We start from the raw sequence: 17521 nt of genomic DNA on the forward strand, positions 1-17521 counted from the left end.
TATATATATATATATATATATATATATATATATGTCCTGGGACGTAACACTTGTCGTCCGTGACTTTTCTCCAAGAGCTGCTGGATAAGGAGCGCACCTCTTCCACGCTCAAAAATGTATGTGGCAGTCATCGCGCCGAATCACGATCTCTTGCCTGGCCAGTCAGTCAACAAAAATGACATTGTCGTTAAAAGTTCTTGAGGGGAGCTCTGAGATCAAATCCACATCATCCGCATACTGTGCAAACATGGGATTTATCCACAGTCCTTTTATGGGCACAGCTTTCTTTGAACCAATCTAGTCAGCCGACTTTCGGCCCCTGTTGCTTAAGAATGCCCTTTTTCTGGCTTTAGCGACAGTCAAGCGAGTGGGCGATTTACAAGCACTGTCAGTCCGTGCTTCATGCCTTGAGTTTGGGCCTAACAACTGTAAAGTTGTCCTCAAACCAAGACATGGCTATGTGCCTTAAGTGCTCTCCATTCAGAGCACAAGTCATCACCCTTCTAGCTCTTTCTAACCCAGATGATGAGCAGTTCGGGCTCTCAGAGTATGCGTAGAGCACTCTAGCCACTTCCGGCATTCATAGCAGGTCTTTTTATGCTTCAGAGGCCACTCTAAAGGGCTGCCAGTTATGAAGCAGAGACTGTCCCGCTGGGCATGGTCCAGCAGAGTTTCTATTGGTGACATCTGTGCAGTTGCCGGTTGGTCTTCAAAGTCTACCTTCACCAGGCTTTACAACTTAGACATGCATGCCCTTCAGGCACAGATTTTGACCGCCTAGTTTACCTTATCCCCTGTTTAAGTGGAGAAGGTCTTGTTGTATAGATCCCAGCCTGGTGGCTTGGTTATCATAGTTGGCTCATGTTTTTTAGAAGCCCTTATTACGGGCACTCCAGCACTGGGCTTATAGTACAGCACTATTGGATGCATTCCCCATCAATGTTTTGAACGCAACGGGAGAGACCATTCGATAGGGAACGCTCCGGTTACTAACATAACCTCAGTTCCCTGAGATAAGGGTACGAGTGTTGTGTAGCTTGCAGTGCTATAAGGCTGCATGCGAGTCACTGACTGTCACTTTCAGTCAAAGATTCTAACTAAATGGCACTCTGAGCCAACTTATATAGCAGTCAGCTGCTCCCCTTTTGGCGGGCTGAACTGCCATTTGTTCAGGCTGCAAGGGTTAGTTCACCCAAAAATGAAAATTCTGTCATTAATTACTCATAATTAATTACTCACCCTCATGTCGTTCCACACCCCTAAGACCTTCGTTCATCTTCAGAATGCAAATTAAGATATTTTTGATCAAATCCGATGGCTCAGAGAGGCCTCCATTGACAGCAACACCACCCAAACTTTCAAGATCCATAAAGGTACTAAAGACGTCTTTAAAACAGTTCTACAGTGGTTCTACAATAATTTTATGAAGCGACGAGAATACTTTTTGTGTGCAAAAACTAAACAAAAATAATAACTTTATTCAGCAATCTCTTCTCTTCTGTGTCATTATCCTTATGTGTGTAACGCAGTAAGCACAGTGAAGGCTTCCGTGCTCTACGTCAGAGCGGCGGCTCATTATTGGCCAAAGCTGCACATGTGAGCAGCGCAACGCATGTATGTGATGCTGATGCAGGAGCCGGCCGATAATGAGCCGGTGTTCTGACGTAGAACCTGGAAGCGCTGGACATAAACAAAGTATGAGAATGACACAGAAGAGAAGAGGTTGTTGAATAAAGTCGTTGTTTTTGTTTTGCTTTTGTGCACAAAAATAATTCTCGTCACTTCATAAAATTATTGTAGAACCACTGTAGTCCCATCGACTATTTTAACAATGTCTTTAGTACCTTTATGGATCTTGAGAGTTTGGGTGGTGATGCTGTCAATGGAGGCCTCTCTGAGCCATTGGATTTGATCAAAAATATCTTAATTTGTGTTCTGAAGATGAACGAAGGTCTTAGGTGTGTGGAACGGCATGAGGGTGAGTAATTAATGACAGAATTTTCATTTTTGTGTGAACTAACCGGAGTTTCCCCAAAAGCATTTCAAACGCAACGCTCATTCTCTTATCTCAGGGAACTGAGGTTATGTTGGTGACCGGAGCGTTATTTGTAGAGTTGCTTTATAGATTAATAGATTAACTCACTTCATAATTGATCAACTTTATAGAGTTGCTGGACTGAATTGAATCAACATCTAACTGATTCAAGCTGAATAACAACACTACTGTATTCATTTGAGCTGATTATTACTGAAATGTTAATATTTACACAGTTAAATTAAATCAACATTAAGCTGAGCTGAGTACTGACACTGTTGTCTTGTTAGAGCTGTTTTACAGCGTCACTGATTCTGATACTTCTCTGGTTAGTACTGTAAAGCTGCTTTGCAACATTATTTTTTGTATAACATGCTATATAAATATTTAGGTGACTACCTAAATATGACTTTACTACCCTTTTCTTCACTTTTGCCACTATATTAAATCATCTTGAGTGTCACTCTAAACTGGATTTACCTTCCTAGTTCCTGATTTAAAATCTATGTTTCTTTTATAGACTCCCTGTTGATAAGTTTTTTATCTTTTACAGTAGGTTCAGCAAAGGGCAGGAGAAAGACTAATAATTGCTGTGGTCAATTGGATTCCTTCACTGCAATCAAATATGCCATTGTGTCCCTTTATATTCTGGTACTGCTCACCATATTTGGCCTCTGCATAGCAGGTAGGCATGTTTTATTTTTCTCTCTTTGTCATTGTCTCTTTCTTAAACCCTACACATTTGTTGGGCCGGATGCTTTTCCTGATGTTGGTCCAATTTATTTGACATATTTTGCTTCATCTTAATTTTATACTTTATTTAAATGATTATTTATTGTAATCAGACAGACTGGTTCTTTCTTGAATTAAATACACAAAAAATACAATATTTAGACTTATTTGGCTTGAAAAAAAGTTAGTCAAGATGCTAGTCATCTTAATTACTGTTTTTGTTACTCTACATTTTATATGTCAGTTGCACTCTGTTATTATTAATATTATCACATGTGAAATAGTTAGGGCTGTGAATCTTTGGGTAGACAGCGAATCGATTCGATTCACGATTCATAGGTTTTAGATTCGATTCAAGAACGATTTTTGCAAATTCATAACGATTCAATTCGATTCACAATTCAATTCGATTCGATTCGATTAACGATTCAATTCTGCATTCTTTAAGTGCATTCACAGGATTATTTAAATGCTTCCCCTAAATTCTTTAAATGCTTAGTCAGGGTGCAAATTACACAGCAGCCTTTATGGTTACAGAACCATAGGTTAGAGAAAGAAGAAAAAAAATGTTGTCCATTGTTAGATGCTAGTTTAATGATGCTATGGCATGACATGGCACATGTAGAAATGTATGTGAGCCAAGATTTAAAAAAAGAGCTTTAAAAGTATTATCTATAGGCTAACATTTTGTCAAGCCAGGGGCGTAGCCATCATTTCAGAAGTGACAGAAATGTCAAATACAATAATTTTGTGTATGTATACTATGTATGTATTATTATTATAAATTTTTTTTACAAGGAATTATTTTCTTATCTCTCACTTTTAATTTGCTATAAGAAATCAAATACACTGCTGGACAATAATCAATCATTTGTAATCTATAATTTTTTCCTAATGGCAATTTTATGATTGTTTTATATACTACAAACAATTATTTAAATTTTCTGCACAGAATAAGGTAAAAAATATATATATACTTTATAGTTTCTGGACTGTAATTAATTGTATGTCAATTAGCACTGCATCATTCATAAGTTGTATTTATTTATTGTGTTTATTGTCTTAACAATTCAGTTCATTCTGCTTTTTATACAGTTTAGCTGGAGATATAGCCTGGCACGTCTATGAGCGCGAGATCACTTCTCTTTCAGTGCGAAAACTTCTTTATCTAATTTTCATCAAATAAAATGCAATAGTATTTAACTTTTCCTCTCCATCGGCGAATGATGATTCTGAAAGAAAACGTGCCCGATGTCTGTTTGCTATAGCAACGAACGCTACTGCCATGCATCTGATTATCAGATAAACCTCGCGCTCTTATTTTAAGGTTGTTGTTAATGCTGTGGTTATTTTAACAGTTTTCTTCGTACATTCGGTTCAAAGACATTGTTAAAACACAATTATCATTCAATGGAACTTTGCGTATGCTTTAGACACTTAAATTTTTGCTGTGTCCATGCAAGGTCAAGGTCAACTTTATTATCCCCAAAGGGCAATTTGTTTCACAGCCAACAGTAAACCATATGCAAACAACAAACAAGCAACCACAACACAAACAAAAACAATGACTTCCATTAATAATATTCATAAAATGATTTATAATTTAAAAAGCCAATGGCAGCTGGTATAAAATAATTTTTAAATCTAATAGTTCTACATAAAGGCAAATAATATCTGCGAGTAGAAGGAAGCAACTTAAAAACATTCTGCAAGGGATGGCTGGGATCATTCATAATTATCTCAGCCTTCTTCAAAGTCCTAGCCTTATACAAGTCGTTCAAATCATTTAAAGTGGTGCCAACAATCTTACCACACACTTTAACAATACCCTGCAATCTGTTTCTGTTTTTAACAATAAATGCGCAGCCTTCGACTGCTCAGGTAATGTCGTCGGTATGACCGAGAGCCATTAAAAAACTACAGAAAAGCAAAACTACTTCACTTTAGCATTACTGGACATGAGTACTAAGGAGAGATCACACATCAGCTGCTCAATGTGTCAGTGAGACGAATGGAGCGCGAGCGCATTCCTGTGACAGTCACAGGCGGTAAATACTGGAGCGCGTGAAGGAGGGATGCGAGGGCACGAACACTGTTCAATGTCTCCATTAATTGGCTTGTAGTAATTTAATGTGTGTATATTTTGAAAGCATGAATCGCGATTAGTTTTAAATCGATTACTGTCCGAAACTGTCTGATGCATTGCATCGTCAGGGTTTGTAATCGATGCATCAAGAAAACGAGTGAATCGTTACACCCCTAGAAGTAATGTTTGAGAAACTGCAAACACACTTGTAACAGTGTACAGTAACAGTAACATCACTTCTGCATGGGCTGTAAGAAATATATATAAATATAAACAATGAAGACAGAGGTGTTATAAACAAAGATGATAAGTGAGATATAAACAATAGAACAATATATATGAAGATAGGACAATATTTTACATTTAGAAAAATACAATATAAAATTCAATGTAATATGTAGTGCAAATATACAGTGTAATGTGTGTGTGTGTGTGTGTGTGTGGTGTTGCACTTTCTGTTTCTTAGACAGGTTTTATACACCTTAGTGTTTGGGAGTGGAAGGAGGGTTGGAGGAGGATTTATGCATTTGACAGATTGTTTTTTTTAGAAGAAGCTGTTTTTTAAGCGTTCATTTTTTTTTTTTTTGAATGATCTGTGTCTCTTCCCATAGGGCAGAGGGGAGAACAGGTGATGTCCAGCATGAGTGGGGTCCTTTATAATACAGCTGGCCTGCTTTTGGAGTCGGCCAGTGTAAATGTCTCTGAGGAGAGGTAGTTTTGTACAGATAACATGCTTTGCAACCTTCACCACCTGCTGCAGGTCCTTCCTGTTCTCCTCAGTGCATCTGGTAAACCGCACTGTAATGCAGTAGGTCAGGAGGCTCTCTATTGATGACCCTAAAAAGTTGGTCAGCAGGTGGTGAGGAAGGTCAGCATGTTTCAACTTCCTGAGGAAGTAGAGTCACTGTTGGGCCTTTCCCACCTGATGGGACAGGTTCAGGTGAGGTCAGCCAATATCTCAATGCCAAGGAACTTAAAGCTCTCTACCCTCTCTACCACCTTCCTATATATGCAGAGGGCAAAGTGCTCAGTGTGCCTGGATCTACGGAATTCAGCTATACCTTGGTACCACGCTTTTTGGTTTTTGAGATGTTTAAGTCCAAGTTATTGAGGGAACTCCATTCTGTCAGTAGCTGAATCTCCTTCTTTAGGCTGTTTCATTATTAGCACTTTTTCACAGAAATTACCAGGAACTTTTTTCCCCCAGACCTGTTGCTGTCTGCATTTCCATCACGGTCTAAAGTACCATGAAGATTAGGCAAATAGTCTGGTGATGTAGAACTGTGTGCGACTGGTAGTTCAGACTTCGCAAGTTCGACTCAGGAGTGTGAACTTCCGGGGACTGGACAAAGCAAGTCCAGTAATTCTGCAAATGGAACAGCAGCGTACTCAATGTCAGTCAGCTTGCCTTGGCTACTGCAATTGTCCTCACTGTATTTGCAATAAGACGAAATATGAAATAAAACACCACTGCCGCTTTTCATTTTCATTTAAACATAGGCTATTAATAGCTGCGGAAAAATAGTTCAGGGAATGTACATACATTACAATGAAACTAAATATTATATCAAACCGTATTGCCTCTTTTCATTTTCATTTTAACATATTAATAGATTAATAGAATAATAGAATAAAGACCAAAGATTACCTGTTAGATTTACCCAAAATGAATTTTATCTCATGTTTAACCACTACAGAGACATCAGAGCCAGCGGCAAATGTCAGAAGGACTAGGCAAGTTTAGGCTGCTCTCAGCAGGAAACATGAGCACTGAGCGCCTGCTGATCGCCTGGAGCTCACGTCTCCTAAATCAGCAAAGCACATTTACAAATAGGCCCTGTCTTTATAAATAATCCACAGATTTGAGTTTTAAACAACTACAATCTTGCCTGAAATACTTTTAAAACTACGTTTAACGACACAATAACAGTAATATTTAAAAAAAATTATGCGAATAAAAGGTGGTTGAAATACTGCTGCATGAACTCAACCAATCAGTATGTTCAGCGCCCAAGTCCCAACCCAAAAGTTCCGGACCTTTGAAACAGGGGCATGTTTACGTTATGGGGGGCCCTAAGCAAATCTCTGGAAGGGGGTCTCGCGATTGCGTTCTGGGGTCGAAGGGGTGTGTGGTGGGGTTATTGGTAGGGGTGGATCCCCTTCCCTAGGGAGCAATTGCGTGCTTTGCGTGGTGGGTAAACACGCTACTGCTTTGAAAAAGTACTATCTTGTGGGTAGGGAATTTCTGTGGGGCAAATTTTTACCCGGAACTTTATTTAGATCCTGGTTCCTGCGGTGGAAACACACCGATTACCGGCCCAAAGTCCCTAGTTCCTGGGGAAAGTTCCTGCGGTGGAAACAGGCTCATTGTGTGTTATCAGTCCTACCATGTTAGTATCATCAGCAAATTTGATGATGGTGTTGGTAGGATGGATGGGGGAGCAGTCATGTGTGAAGAGGGAGTAGAAGAGGAGGCTGAGGACCCAGCTCTGTGGTGTGCCACTCTCATAGTGGATGATGTGTGATCACCCATCCTGATACTCTGGGGTCTGTTGCTCTAGTATCTATGTAGACAGCAAACAACTACCTAAGCTCAGGTTGCTCAGATTTGGAACCAGTTTGTGAGGGATAACTGTATTAAAAGCAGAGCTGAAATCTACAAACAGCATTCTTACATAGATGTTTACTTTAATAGTTTTTGTTTCAGACACACTCTCAGCACAAACCTTTATATATGAAAGGAAAGCTGATGTGGTCCTCCAGGTCTGTTCCCTCAGCAAAAATGGCCCAGTCTCCTCTGCTCATTGTAACTGCTCTTACCCGAGTGAACAGTCCTATCCGCTCTGAAGACAGCATGGAAGCTTAAGCTACCAGGTGTTGGCAAGTAGTTTGTACAGGTTAGCTTTTAGCTTAGCTTGCAGGTCCCCTCTCTTCTGCTTTCTGTGCCTTAGTCATCCACGCAATCCCAGTGAATAGAATGTCTGGAGAGATAAAGTTCCAGTTATTATTGCCCCAACACAGTGAATGTTGTCTGCAACCTTTATCAGATCGGCTCTACTGTACTGTACATCTGCGTGCTCACACTAGGCATGGTTGCATTGTTCTGAGCCCGAGTGTGATTGTCCCCCTCCATGCTCCCCCACTGGCCTGCACTTACATTGCTTGTGTCTGTCACGGGTTGCTACTGTGAGGAGCACGGAGCAAGGAACGAGGAGAACAGGAGTACAAAACAGAGGAGTTTAATTCTTTTTTTTCAGGAAATCACACGTAGCACAAGGAGTTGACAAACAATTCCAGACAAGGGAGAACAGAACGGGCTAGAACTAAATAGGGCAGATAACGAGGGGCAGACAGGTGATGGGGATAACTAATAACAAGGAACAGGTGATACTAATAATGGGAAAAGGAACTGGAAGGACCAAATAAGGACAACAGGAACTAAACGGGAACATACACGTGACAGTGTCATTATGGTGCAATGTTTTCTTTTAGAAGAAAACTGCTTTCACTAATATACAATTTAATAGATGTATCACTTATGCAGCACAGCAATTTTCATTTAATTGTGCTGCACATATTATAGCATTATTACAGAGGCAGATGCAACTAATGGAGGAACTTGCAGCTTTATTCACAAACTACAATTACTGTTCATTATTGTAGTGAGAACCAGACCTGTTCTAAACCTACACTTAACTCATGTAGTTACCTTATATTACATTACCTGGCCTGGCAAACTGCCCCATTCATGATTCTATTGTTGTCACTCGACGAACCTTTCACACCTCCGCCAGGTATGAGACATAATCCTCATTATTCCTTTATAATTATTCTTTTGTTTTATTCAGCCATTAGTAGCCTTTATTCTAGCATTACAAGGTTTACCAAGCCACATCGCTTCAATCCCAGTATACATTTACCGGCCTATTATCAAAAGTATTTCTAAAAAAATACAACAAAACATTTTCTTGTAACCTTACGTCAATTATTATGACAAAATACATTATGAAGAAGAACTGCACCTGTTCTGCAGCTGCATTAGAGCTAACATTAGCATTAAACTACATAAGACAATTTATGAGATTATTAGTACACTTTTACTCAAAACTCACTTTAAACCACCATCGAGTGTTTGTAATAACTTCCTTTTGCATTCATGTGGAATTTGGTCGTTTACTGTTGTTAAAATATGCTATTTATAGTCTTTTATATCGTTGCACAAATTATCATTTCAGATGTACACATTCATTATTGTTATGAAAATACCCCAAATCTCAAGAAAAATCACATACAAACCATATACTATTGTAATCGTGTGTTTATTATTTGTATATTTCGTGGGTACAGAGGTTTCTCTGTGTTCACTGTGGTCAGAAATCAACGCGGAAGAGCAGGGGAACTCGTGACAGGATGAGACTAGGCTTTTATGAGACGCAATAAGATCAACAAGGCAACGGACAAATCAGGGGGCCTCATTTATAAAATGTTGCCTATAAACTGTCCTAAATTTGTTCTAAGATCATTTCTCAAAAGTGTGATTCAGAGAAAACGAACGTGCGCACAAAAACACGTGCGTACGCCTCTCTTCCAGATGTGACATTTATAAATCACAAATTATCTTGAAATTGTGTGCAGATGACTGGTGTCAGATCTGCGCCTTGTAAATGCGTGCCTTGTAAAGAGCACACGCCAATATCTGAATTTCTATGCTTGAGAATGGTGAGCAAAAAGAGAGAAAAAAAACTTTACTGTGTCAGAAATTGAGGTCCTGCTGGCAGAGGTAGAGGTTCGTGCGGGGACGCTTTTTATTTAACAATGTGTAATTATTCTGTGGACAAACAATGTGTGTGTGGTTATATTTTTTCTATTGACTATTATCGAAATTAGACTACTACTTCTAGAATCAACAGAAATAACAATAACAACAATAATAATAATTAGGTTTCCAAAAGTAAGAATAAACTACGAATTCAAGTAAAATTTTCAGTCATCTTATAAAAAGTTTAGTATCACGAAATTCTTGCAAGACATTATTGAAAGAAAAATTGGACGTTTCACATCATATCATAATAAAATACATTATTACATGATTATGGTCTCTGGTCTGAAAAAACCTGCATGTGATTTGGCATTTCTTCATATTTACACAGTTTACTAATGCTGCTGAAATGTGCCATTAATGTACTGACACAAAAATATAAAGTGTATTTTACACAAATATAACTGATGTAAATGACAAAAACAAAGTTGAAGGCTGATGTCTCTATTCATTTTCACAAAAGCAAAGCAGCAGATGTTATAAATAAAAACAGTTAACAATGTTATTGAATCTGATCTGTGGCGGAACGGAAACATGTCACCACGTGATTGTTTACGTTGTGGATAAATCAGAACAAACGGATAATTAGGGACAAACTATTTAAGGAGGGTGATGACCTGGTTTACTCTTCTAGGGAATCAGAAGCTTGAAAGAGAGTTTTCTGGGGCCTAAGTCTGTATTCCGTCTTGGTTCATGGAATGTACGGACCATGTATGAGATGTCCAAAACAGCACAAGTTATCAGAGAAATGGACAGATATAATCTGGACATACTGGGTATAAGTGAGAGCAGATGGACTGGATCAGGTCGCAAGGTAACAAGTGAGGGCTCAACCATCCTTTTTTCAAGATAGATGCCTTCCATAATAGTTGCCTTAGAAGATCTGTAATATATACTGGCCAAATACCAAATACAAAAAGACAAGATCAAATACCATATCTCAGGAGATCAAAATATGCCGATTAAGATGGCTTGGTCATGTACTTAGGATGCCCTGTGAAAGGATACCTAAAGTGGCTTTGCATTGGACACCACCAGGCAAACACAAACGTGGCAGGCCAAGAACAACATGGCGACGTACAGTGGAGACCGAGGTGGAAGAAATGGGGCTCTCATGGGGGGAAGCACAGTGCAAAGCCCAGGACAGACCCAGATGGAGAGAGTTAGTTGCGGCCTTATGTCCCACGTGGGATGAAGAGGATTAAGATGACATGGTTCATTCATGACGGAAGTGCGCGAAATCTCGCTGCTGCGGAGATGTGATGAGGTGGCAGTAGCGCGTGCTACGGTGCGAAAAGTGAGTCTGTTTGGAAGTAGGAGAGTGAGATGAAGGACGCGAACAGTTGACTGAAGGGAGGATAATGCCATATTACCCTGGATAATATGCCCTGGATAATATTGCCCTGGATAATGCCATATTACCGGTCTTCTAGTCTGTGCTGTGAACGAAGCTCTAATGAAGTCCACCTGTACTCCTAATGCTCCAAGCTGAAGACCAGCTGCACACGGTACAAGCACAATGCATACACTACACAAACACCATGTACTCTTTCTAAAAATGCTGACGCACACATTACACACACACACACACACGCTATGCATGTTATACAAACATACCAGTTACACATATGCATACATTTGTTGTTTTTTTGTGTGTTTTTTTTATATATCTTTGTTAATGTGGAAAATGTGGAAAAGAGAAACGGAGTTGTAAATTCTAATAGTTATAGGTTTGCTCTGACTAAGTTATTCTCTTTTCTCATGTTGGGGTGTAGGGAGGGGCTCCATTGTGTCTGAAACTTAAGGTTTCATGGAAGTGAAATTGGCATTGAGAAAACGGCACTGCATCAACCTTACTCAAGCCGGGTTTCTGAACTTATTATTATTATAATTTTTTTTTCTTTTCCCCATGAGTTTATATGGTGTGGTTGACTGAAATGTAAAACTGACTCAACGTGTCTTGATTATATCAGATCATTTTAGTTGTATTTGACCCATGGTTTTGTGGTTTATTAAATAGGCAATGTATTGTACGTTTAATTTGATTCATTTCCACTTCAAGATCTTCATATGTACTTTGGTGGTTTTAATGAGTTATCTGGAGTTTATTTATTGACAGGTTTAAAACCCTGTTTGGCGCCCGAAAAAAAGTATTGAAGAAGAGTTTTTTTTTTCACTCTCAGGGCCATCACTGTTACAGAATTGGCGCCCGAACAGGGACATTAACTAAAATTAAGCAGACACCTTAAGTAAGTGACATTAAAAGAAGTGATAGTTTGTTATTTTGAAGTCTGAGGGGAGTGAATCAAATTGAGCTTTGTAAATTTAACCTGTGAATTGAATTTGAAGTGTGGACAATATATTTTCTTTCTGTCATCTGCACTGTTTTGATCTGCCAAATGAACTGTGAATCTGGGAATTGGTATGAACTTTTGAACTGTGTCTACTGTGAATCTGAACTCTGCAGTTAAAATTGTGCAACTGAGTTTCAATGCCAACAAAAATGCTTCAAAGTGGTTTAATGTGTATGTTGTGCTTTTGTAAATTGAACTGCTAAATTTGAGGGTGATTTACCACTTGTTTGATTTGCCCACGTTTATAATTTTTTTTGGCCCAATTTGTTATTTTGACCCTAAAAAACAAAAGACACCAAGACCCTTTACTATTTACTGATTTTCATTTTTCATTTTACATACTGACATACTGATATGGCCACTACTACACCTTCCCCATCAACATTTGTAGAGATGGAAGTACCTGAAGTGGAAACTCCCATCTGGCAGCCACCAGTCCCTATCATCTCACAGGCATATACCCCCAATTACAATCAAACATCGCAACTTTACATACTGATATGGCTACTACTACACCTTCCCCATCAACATTTGTAGAGATGGAAGTACCTATAGTACCTGAAGTGGAAACTCCCAGCTGGCAGCCATCAGTCCCTATCATCTCACATGAATATACCCCCAATTACAATCAAACATCGCAACTGGAACACAAGCAGCACTCCAGTGCAAAACCTCACCTGGGATCCGAATGTAAATTCCAAGCAGATTTGTACCACCCCCTGAGTCGTCCTCATCTGTGGGACAACAGGAGTTACCATGTGAATTACAAACACCTGGCAAAGGAACTCAACAACTGATCAAACAAGTACAGGGAGACTTGGAAACGTTAAAGCAATTTATCCAGCAACAGGAGACCACAGTTTCCGAACTCACCCAAGAGGTAAAAGATAAGTTTGTTCAACATTCAACTTAAATGTCAACTGCAGTAGCTAAAATGGAGGACAATCAGATTGCTGATAACCAACAAAAGATGGAGACAGAGATGGATCAATGGACTAAAGCCACAAAACGTTTGATCAGAGAGGAATTGAACAAAGGTGAGGCTACTGTTGTGTCTGAAGTGCGTTTCCTTATCCAACAGTTTCAAGCAGAAGTTCAACAGGATCTTAAAGTCACTTTTCAGAGTCTGAAAGACAGTCAAGAGCATCTCAAAACAGAGTTTCATCAATGCAAAACCCAAATGGATGACTTGTGCAGTAACACTCAAAAGTTTAATTTAGACCTGTCTAAAGATCTTCAAACAACGATAAAAGAGTTGACGACTTCACAACCACAGCCAGTGACTTCATCTTCCATTAGTGTACAAGCCTCATCAAGCCCAGTACCTACTACTACCGATATGCCCCCTACCATAACCAAAAGTGAGCATCTAAGACTCACCTTTCCCACATTTGGAAAACCAACTGATGATACAGACCCATAGAACTATCTGACTCAATGTCAAGATTTTCTGGCATTGCATCCTTTAGCAGATGCGGATCTTTTAGCTACATTTCGCACAGTCCTGTACGGAACCGCCTGTGACTGGTGGGAAGTTGCACGTACCTATGTATTCACCTGGACTGAATTTGAGGCTGTTTTTCTCTCTGCACTTCTCTCGGAGGACTACGAAGATGAGTTGGTGGAAAGGGTGAGAACAAGAACTCAAGGAGAGAATGAACCCATTAGAGACTTCGCTTTTTGCTATAGAGCTTTGTGCAAGAGATGGAAATCAAACTTGACTGAAAGTGAAATAGTAAAGATGATTATGAAAAACATTAAACCTCACCTTGCCAGTCAGCTCCGCAGCAGAGTATTCACTGTAGAGGAGTTGGTGAAGCTAGGACATCAATTGGAGAAGGACTATGAGCAGCAACAACGGTATGAAAGTAGTTTACATCATAAACAGCGATCTGTGACACCACAAGCACTTGTAAACCGGCAAAGGGACAAGGCTTCAGTTCAGTGCTGGCGTTGTAAAGGTCATCATTCTCCAGGAAACTGTCCACAGTTCACCTCATCCTCCAACCAATCATTTCCAAAAATGCAATCTTCTCAAAATAAGAGATCTCAACTACATCCACCGAATCACAATTCTGCAGGTTTACCCACCAGCAATGCCGTCTCAGCTATTATTGAACCTTCACATTCTGCATGGGCATCACCAGTCGTCCTAGTACCTAAAAAGGGTGGAAGTCTCAGGTTCTGTTGACTATCGGAAAGTCATTGTTATCACTGAAAGTGATGCTTATTCACTAGCAAACATCACAGAAATTCTTGAGTTCCTCTCTGGTGCAACAATATTCTCAACTTTGGATCTCAATAGTGGGTATTGGCAAGTCCCGATGGAACTGGCAAGCAAACAAAAGACCACTGTCATTACATCAGGTGGGATATACCAATTTAATGTTATGCCTTTTGGACTTATAAATGCACCAGCAACTTTCCAAAGACTCATGGAAATTGTCTTAAGGGAATTGCTTGGAGTCATATGTTTTGTCTACATTGACGATATCATTATTTATTCTCCCACGAGGGAACAACACTTTTCGGACATTCAGACCATCTTGCAAAAGTTGCAATCAGCCGGTTTAACTCTGAACCTAAAAAAGTGCAAACTCTGTCTTCATGAGATTTCCTTCCTGGGTCACATTGTCAACAGTCAAGGAGTGACTGCTGATCCAAGCAAAGTAGAGCCCATTCATGCTTATCCAGTCCTGAAAAATCTTAAGGAAGTCCAATGATTCCTGGGATTAGCCGGATGGTATCATCGATTCGTGCCAAATTTCCCTCAGATCACTGAACCGCTCAATTCTCTGAAGAAGAAAAACAAGTAATTTCAGTGGACGCATCTATGTCAACAAGCCTAAGATCACTTGAAAGCTTGTCTTTAATCACCACCAGTTCTGGGGCATCCACAGTTGCAGTTGCCATTCACTGTATATACAGATGCAAGTGACACCGGATTAGATGCTGTCCTGACTCAACGAAAAAAACAAGGCAGTGAACAGGTGATTGCTTGTGCCAGTCGTAGCTTGAACAAAGCAGAAATAAATTACTCAACTACAGAGAAAGAGTGTCTTGCCATAGTGTGGGCTCTTGAGAAGTGGCAACACTATCTGGAAGATCGACTGTTCACCTTCATCATGGATCATTCTTCTCTGCAGTGGGTAATGAATTTCAACAAAACGACCAGTAGACTCATTCGATGGGCACTTCGACTACAAAGATTTGATTTTGTGTTGGAATATCGGAAGGGAATGTTGAATGTTGCCCCTGATGCTCTTTCTCGAGTAATTCACTTAACTGAGTGTAATATGTACACTAGTAAGAAAGAGGATTCAGAGTTCCCAATTTCTCCTGAAACTATCTGGAGTGAACAACATAGTGATTCTGAAATCACTAAGATTTTTCAGCTTTTGGCAGAGCATCAAACACCTGAAAACGAACAGTACGCAGTGTTTAAATTATATCACATCACTCACCTGTCAGAGGGTAAGATCTCACTGCATGGAAAGAGTGATTTTCGTCAGTTAACAGTACTGTAAATTGCCGTGGAAGTTTCAGGTTAACGACTGTTCACGGGAATGTTCAGGCAACACAGATAATTGTCGGGAACTGCCGATAACTGATGTGGAATTGACACCCCCCTGCTGCCCATTCCCTTGGCCTAGGTGAAGCTTTCATATGTAAATGACTATACTGTGAGCTACAAATGCAAACCAGGGTAGTGTGGGGATGAACTCACTGATCAGGAGGTGATACTTTTGTAAATAATGGGCAAATTACTCAAATGTAAAGAAAATTATTAAATTGTTGCTTTAATTTTAATTTCAAATTGAATTTGAATTTTAAATGCTGTTATTCTTGACTTTATTCATCAAAGAATACTGTAACCTACGGAGCCCCTAAAGGGACATGGTGGTGGAAAAAAATCAGATTGAGTGAAAAAATTTGGGGTGGGAGGAAAAAATATTTGTCTGATTTTTTTGTGTTCTCTCGCAAAACCAGTTGAGTTCGGACAAACACTTCCTGTTTACTTTACAGATTGTAGTGGTTCATACAGCTCCATACATTCACAGTGGAGCAGTTCATTGAGTTTTGTTTTGAACTTGGATGAAATAGTCAGTGCATGCTCATCAAGGCACAGTTTTGGGACATTCTAAAACGCTTAATGTAAACCACTGGATGACTAAATTCAGTACATACCTTATTAATAAAGCATACAGACACGCAGAATAGCCCAGAATATGAATGTAACCTGGTACACTGAATTGCAATTTAAGAGTATCCCTCATAGAAAGAAAATGCTTAATTAATGGGACTAAGATATTGGTATAAAAAGGCAGAATTCGGTATACAGTTTATTAATAAATTAAAACCTTTCTGCGTTTAAATGCTTCTCTCTGAGTTCTTCGTTGATACGTCACCTCGCATGTGACGAACCTCGACCAATCAAGTGCTAGGTAATGGTGACGCGGAAGGTTAGTCCTATCACATACGAGATAAGACTTGCATGTGACGAGCCTTGACCAATCAAGGGCTATGTCACGGTGACGCTGCATGATTTGTCTGGGTGGGTTAGTCCTATCACTTACGAGGTTTTGAGCACGACGGAAGATCGCGCGAAACGAGAACATATAAACACAAAAAAGTTATTATTCTGGAATTTTCTTACTATTTTCATTCATTGCTCCATACAATGGCTGGACGTCGCCTCGCTTTCAGTACCCCCGAGACTCCTCAGGGACGAAACGCTTCAAGTCCCACAACGGACCCTGCTGGCAGCTATCAGTGGGCTTTCGCGTCAGTGAAGTGAGTTCTCTGCCGATGTCTCCCGGGAGTTTAGCTCTATCAACGATAGATTGCAGTCTTTGGAAGCTGCTCGACGGAGGAATACAAAAGGAAGAGGCGTCTGCATAATCCCAAAATTGCGGTAAGAATTAATTCCCCAAATGAAATCACTTAAAGTGTTTCGACACTAGTTTGTTCACGGAGTAATTTTTTTCTTGCAATTTGTAGGAGGCAGTCCGTCGGCTACATAAATCACAAGCAAACTGTAGATAAACTCATTTTTAGTTTGAACCCTGGCTGCAAGCCCGCAATTGACTGATGAAGGTCTAGATAAGAGTGCCTTTGTTGGTAAGTAATTTTTTTTAATGTTTCCCCTCTATTATGATTATTTCTGAATAGTTGTTTTTGGTGTTGTTTTTAACACATCTCTTTAATTGTTTATAGTGGCCTGCAAGACATATATTATGAAACTCTGCACAGAAATTTCCGGTACAGCCAATCAGAGCTAGTCAGTGTGGCTGCATCTACTAAGACCTTAGCCCGGAGTCGCCAGAGGAGGAAGAGGGTAAGACGGAATTAGAATCATTAGTTTCTGTTGTATTTTTTCTGATGCATACACTGTAACTATGTGGTACATAGTACTGATTATATGTAACAATTGTGTTTACAGCTGTTGGAGGCTAGGCAGAGTGTACTGGCTGCGGACGAGGTGGACTTCTGGA

At 39.6% G+C, this 17521-nt stretch overlaps 1 protein-coding gene and 1 long non-coding RNA gene across 2 annotated transcripts in view; both read left to right on the forward strand.

Annotated features, from left to right (window-relative positions):
* The window catches only part of scara5 (scavenger receptor class A, member 5 (putative)), a 109860-nt gene that overhangs the window by 35994 nt on the left and 56345 nt on the right, over nucleotides 1-17521 (forward strand). Inside the window, exon 3 of the mRNA XM_016254747.1 lies at nucleotides 2589-2720. Coding sequence (XP_016110233.1) covers nucleotides 2589-2720 — 132 coding nt within the window. The remainder of the gene's footprint in view (nucleotides 1-2588; nucleotides 2721-17521) is intronic.
* On the forward strand, nucleotides 16530-17521 carry LOC107568752 (uncharacterized). The gene is made up of 3 exons (XR_001606806.1): nucleotides 16530-17147; nucleotides 17244-17364; nucleotides 17470-17521. It is a non-coding gene; the product is annotated as an uncharacterized lncRNA (long non-coding RNA).

This window comes from Sinocyclocheilus grahami, unplaced genomic scaffold (genome assembly GCF_001515645.1).
Source record: "Sinocyclocheilus grahami isolate Dianchi unplaced genomic scaffold, SAMN03320097.WGS_v1.1 scaffold1278.1, whole genome shotgun sequence".
In the NCBI taxonomy this organism is placed as follows: domain Eukaryota; kingdom Metazoa; phylum Chordata; class Actinopteri; order Cypriniformes; family Cyprinidae; genus Sinocyclocheilus; species Sinocyclocheilus grahami.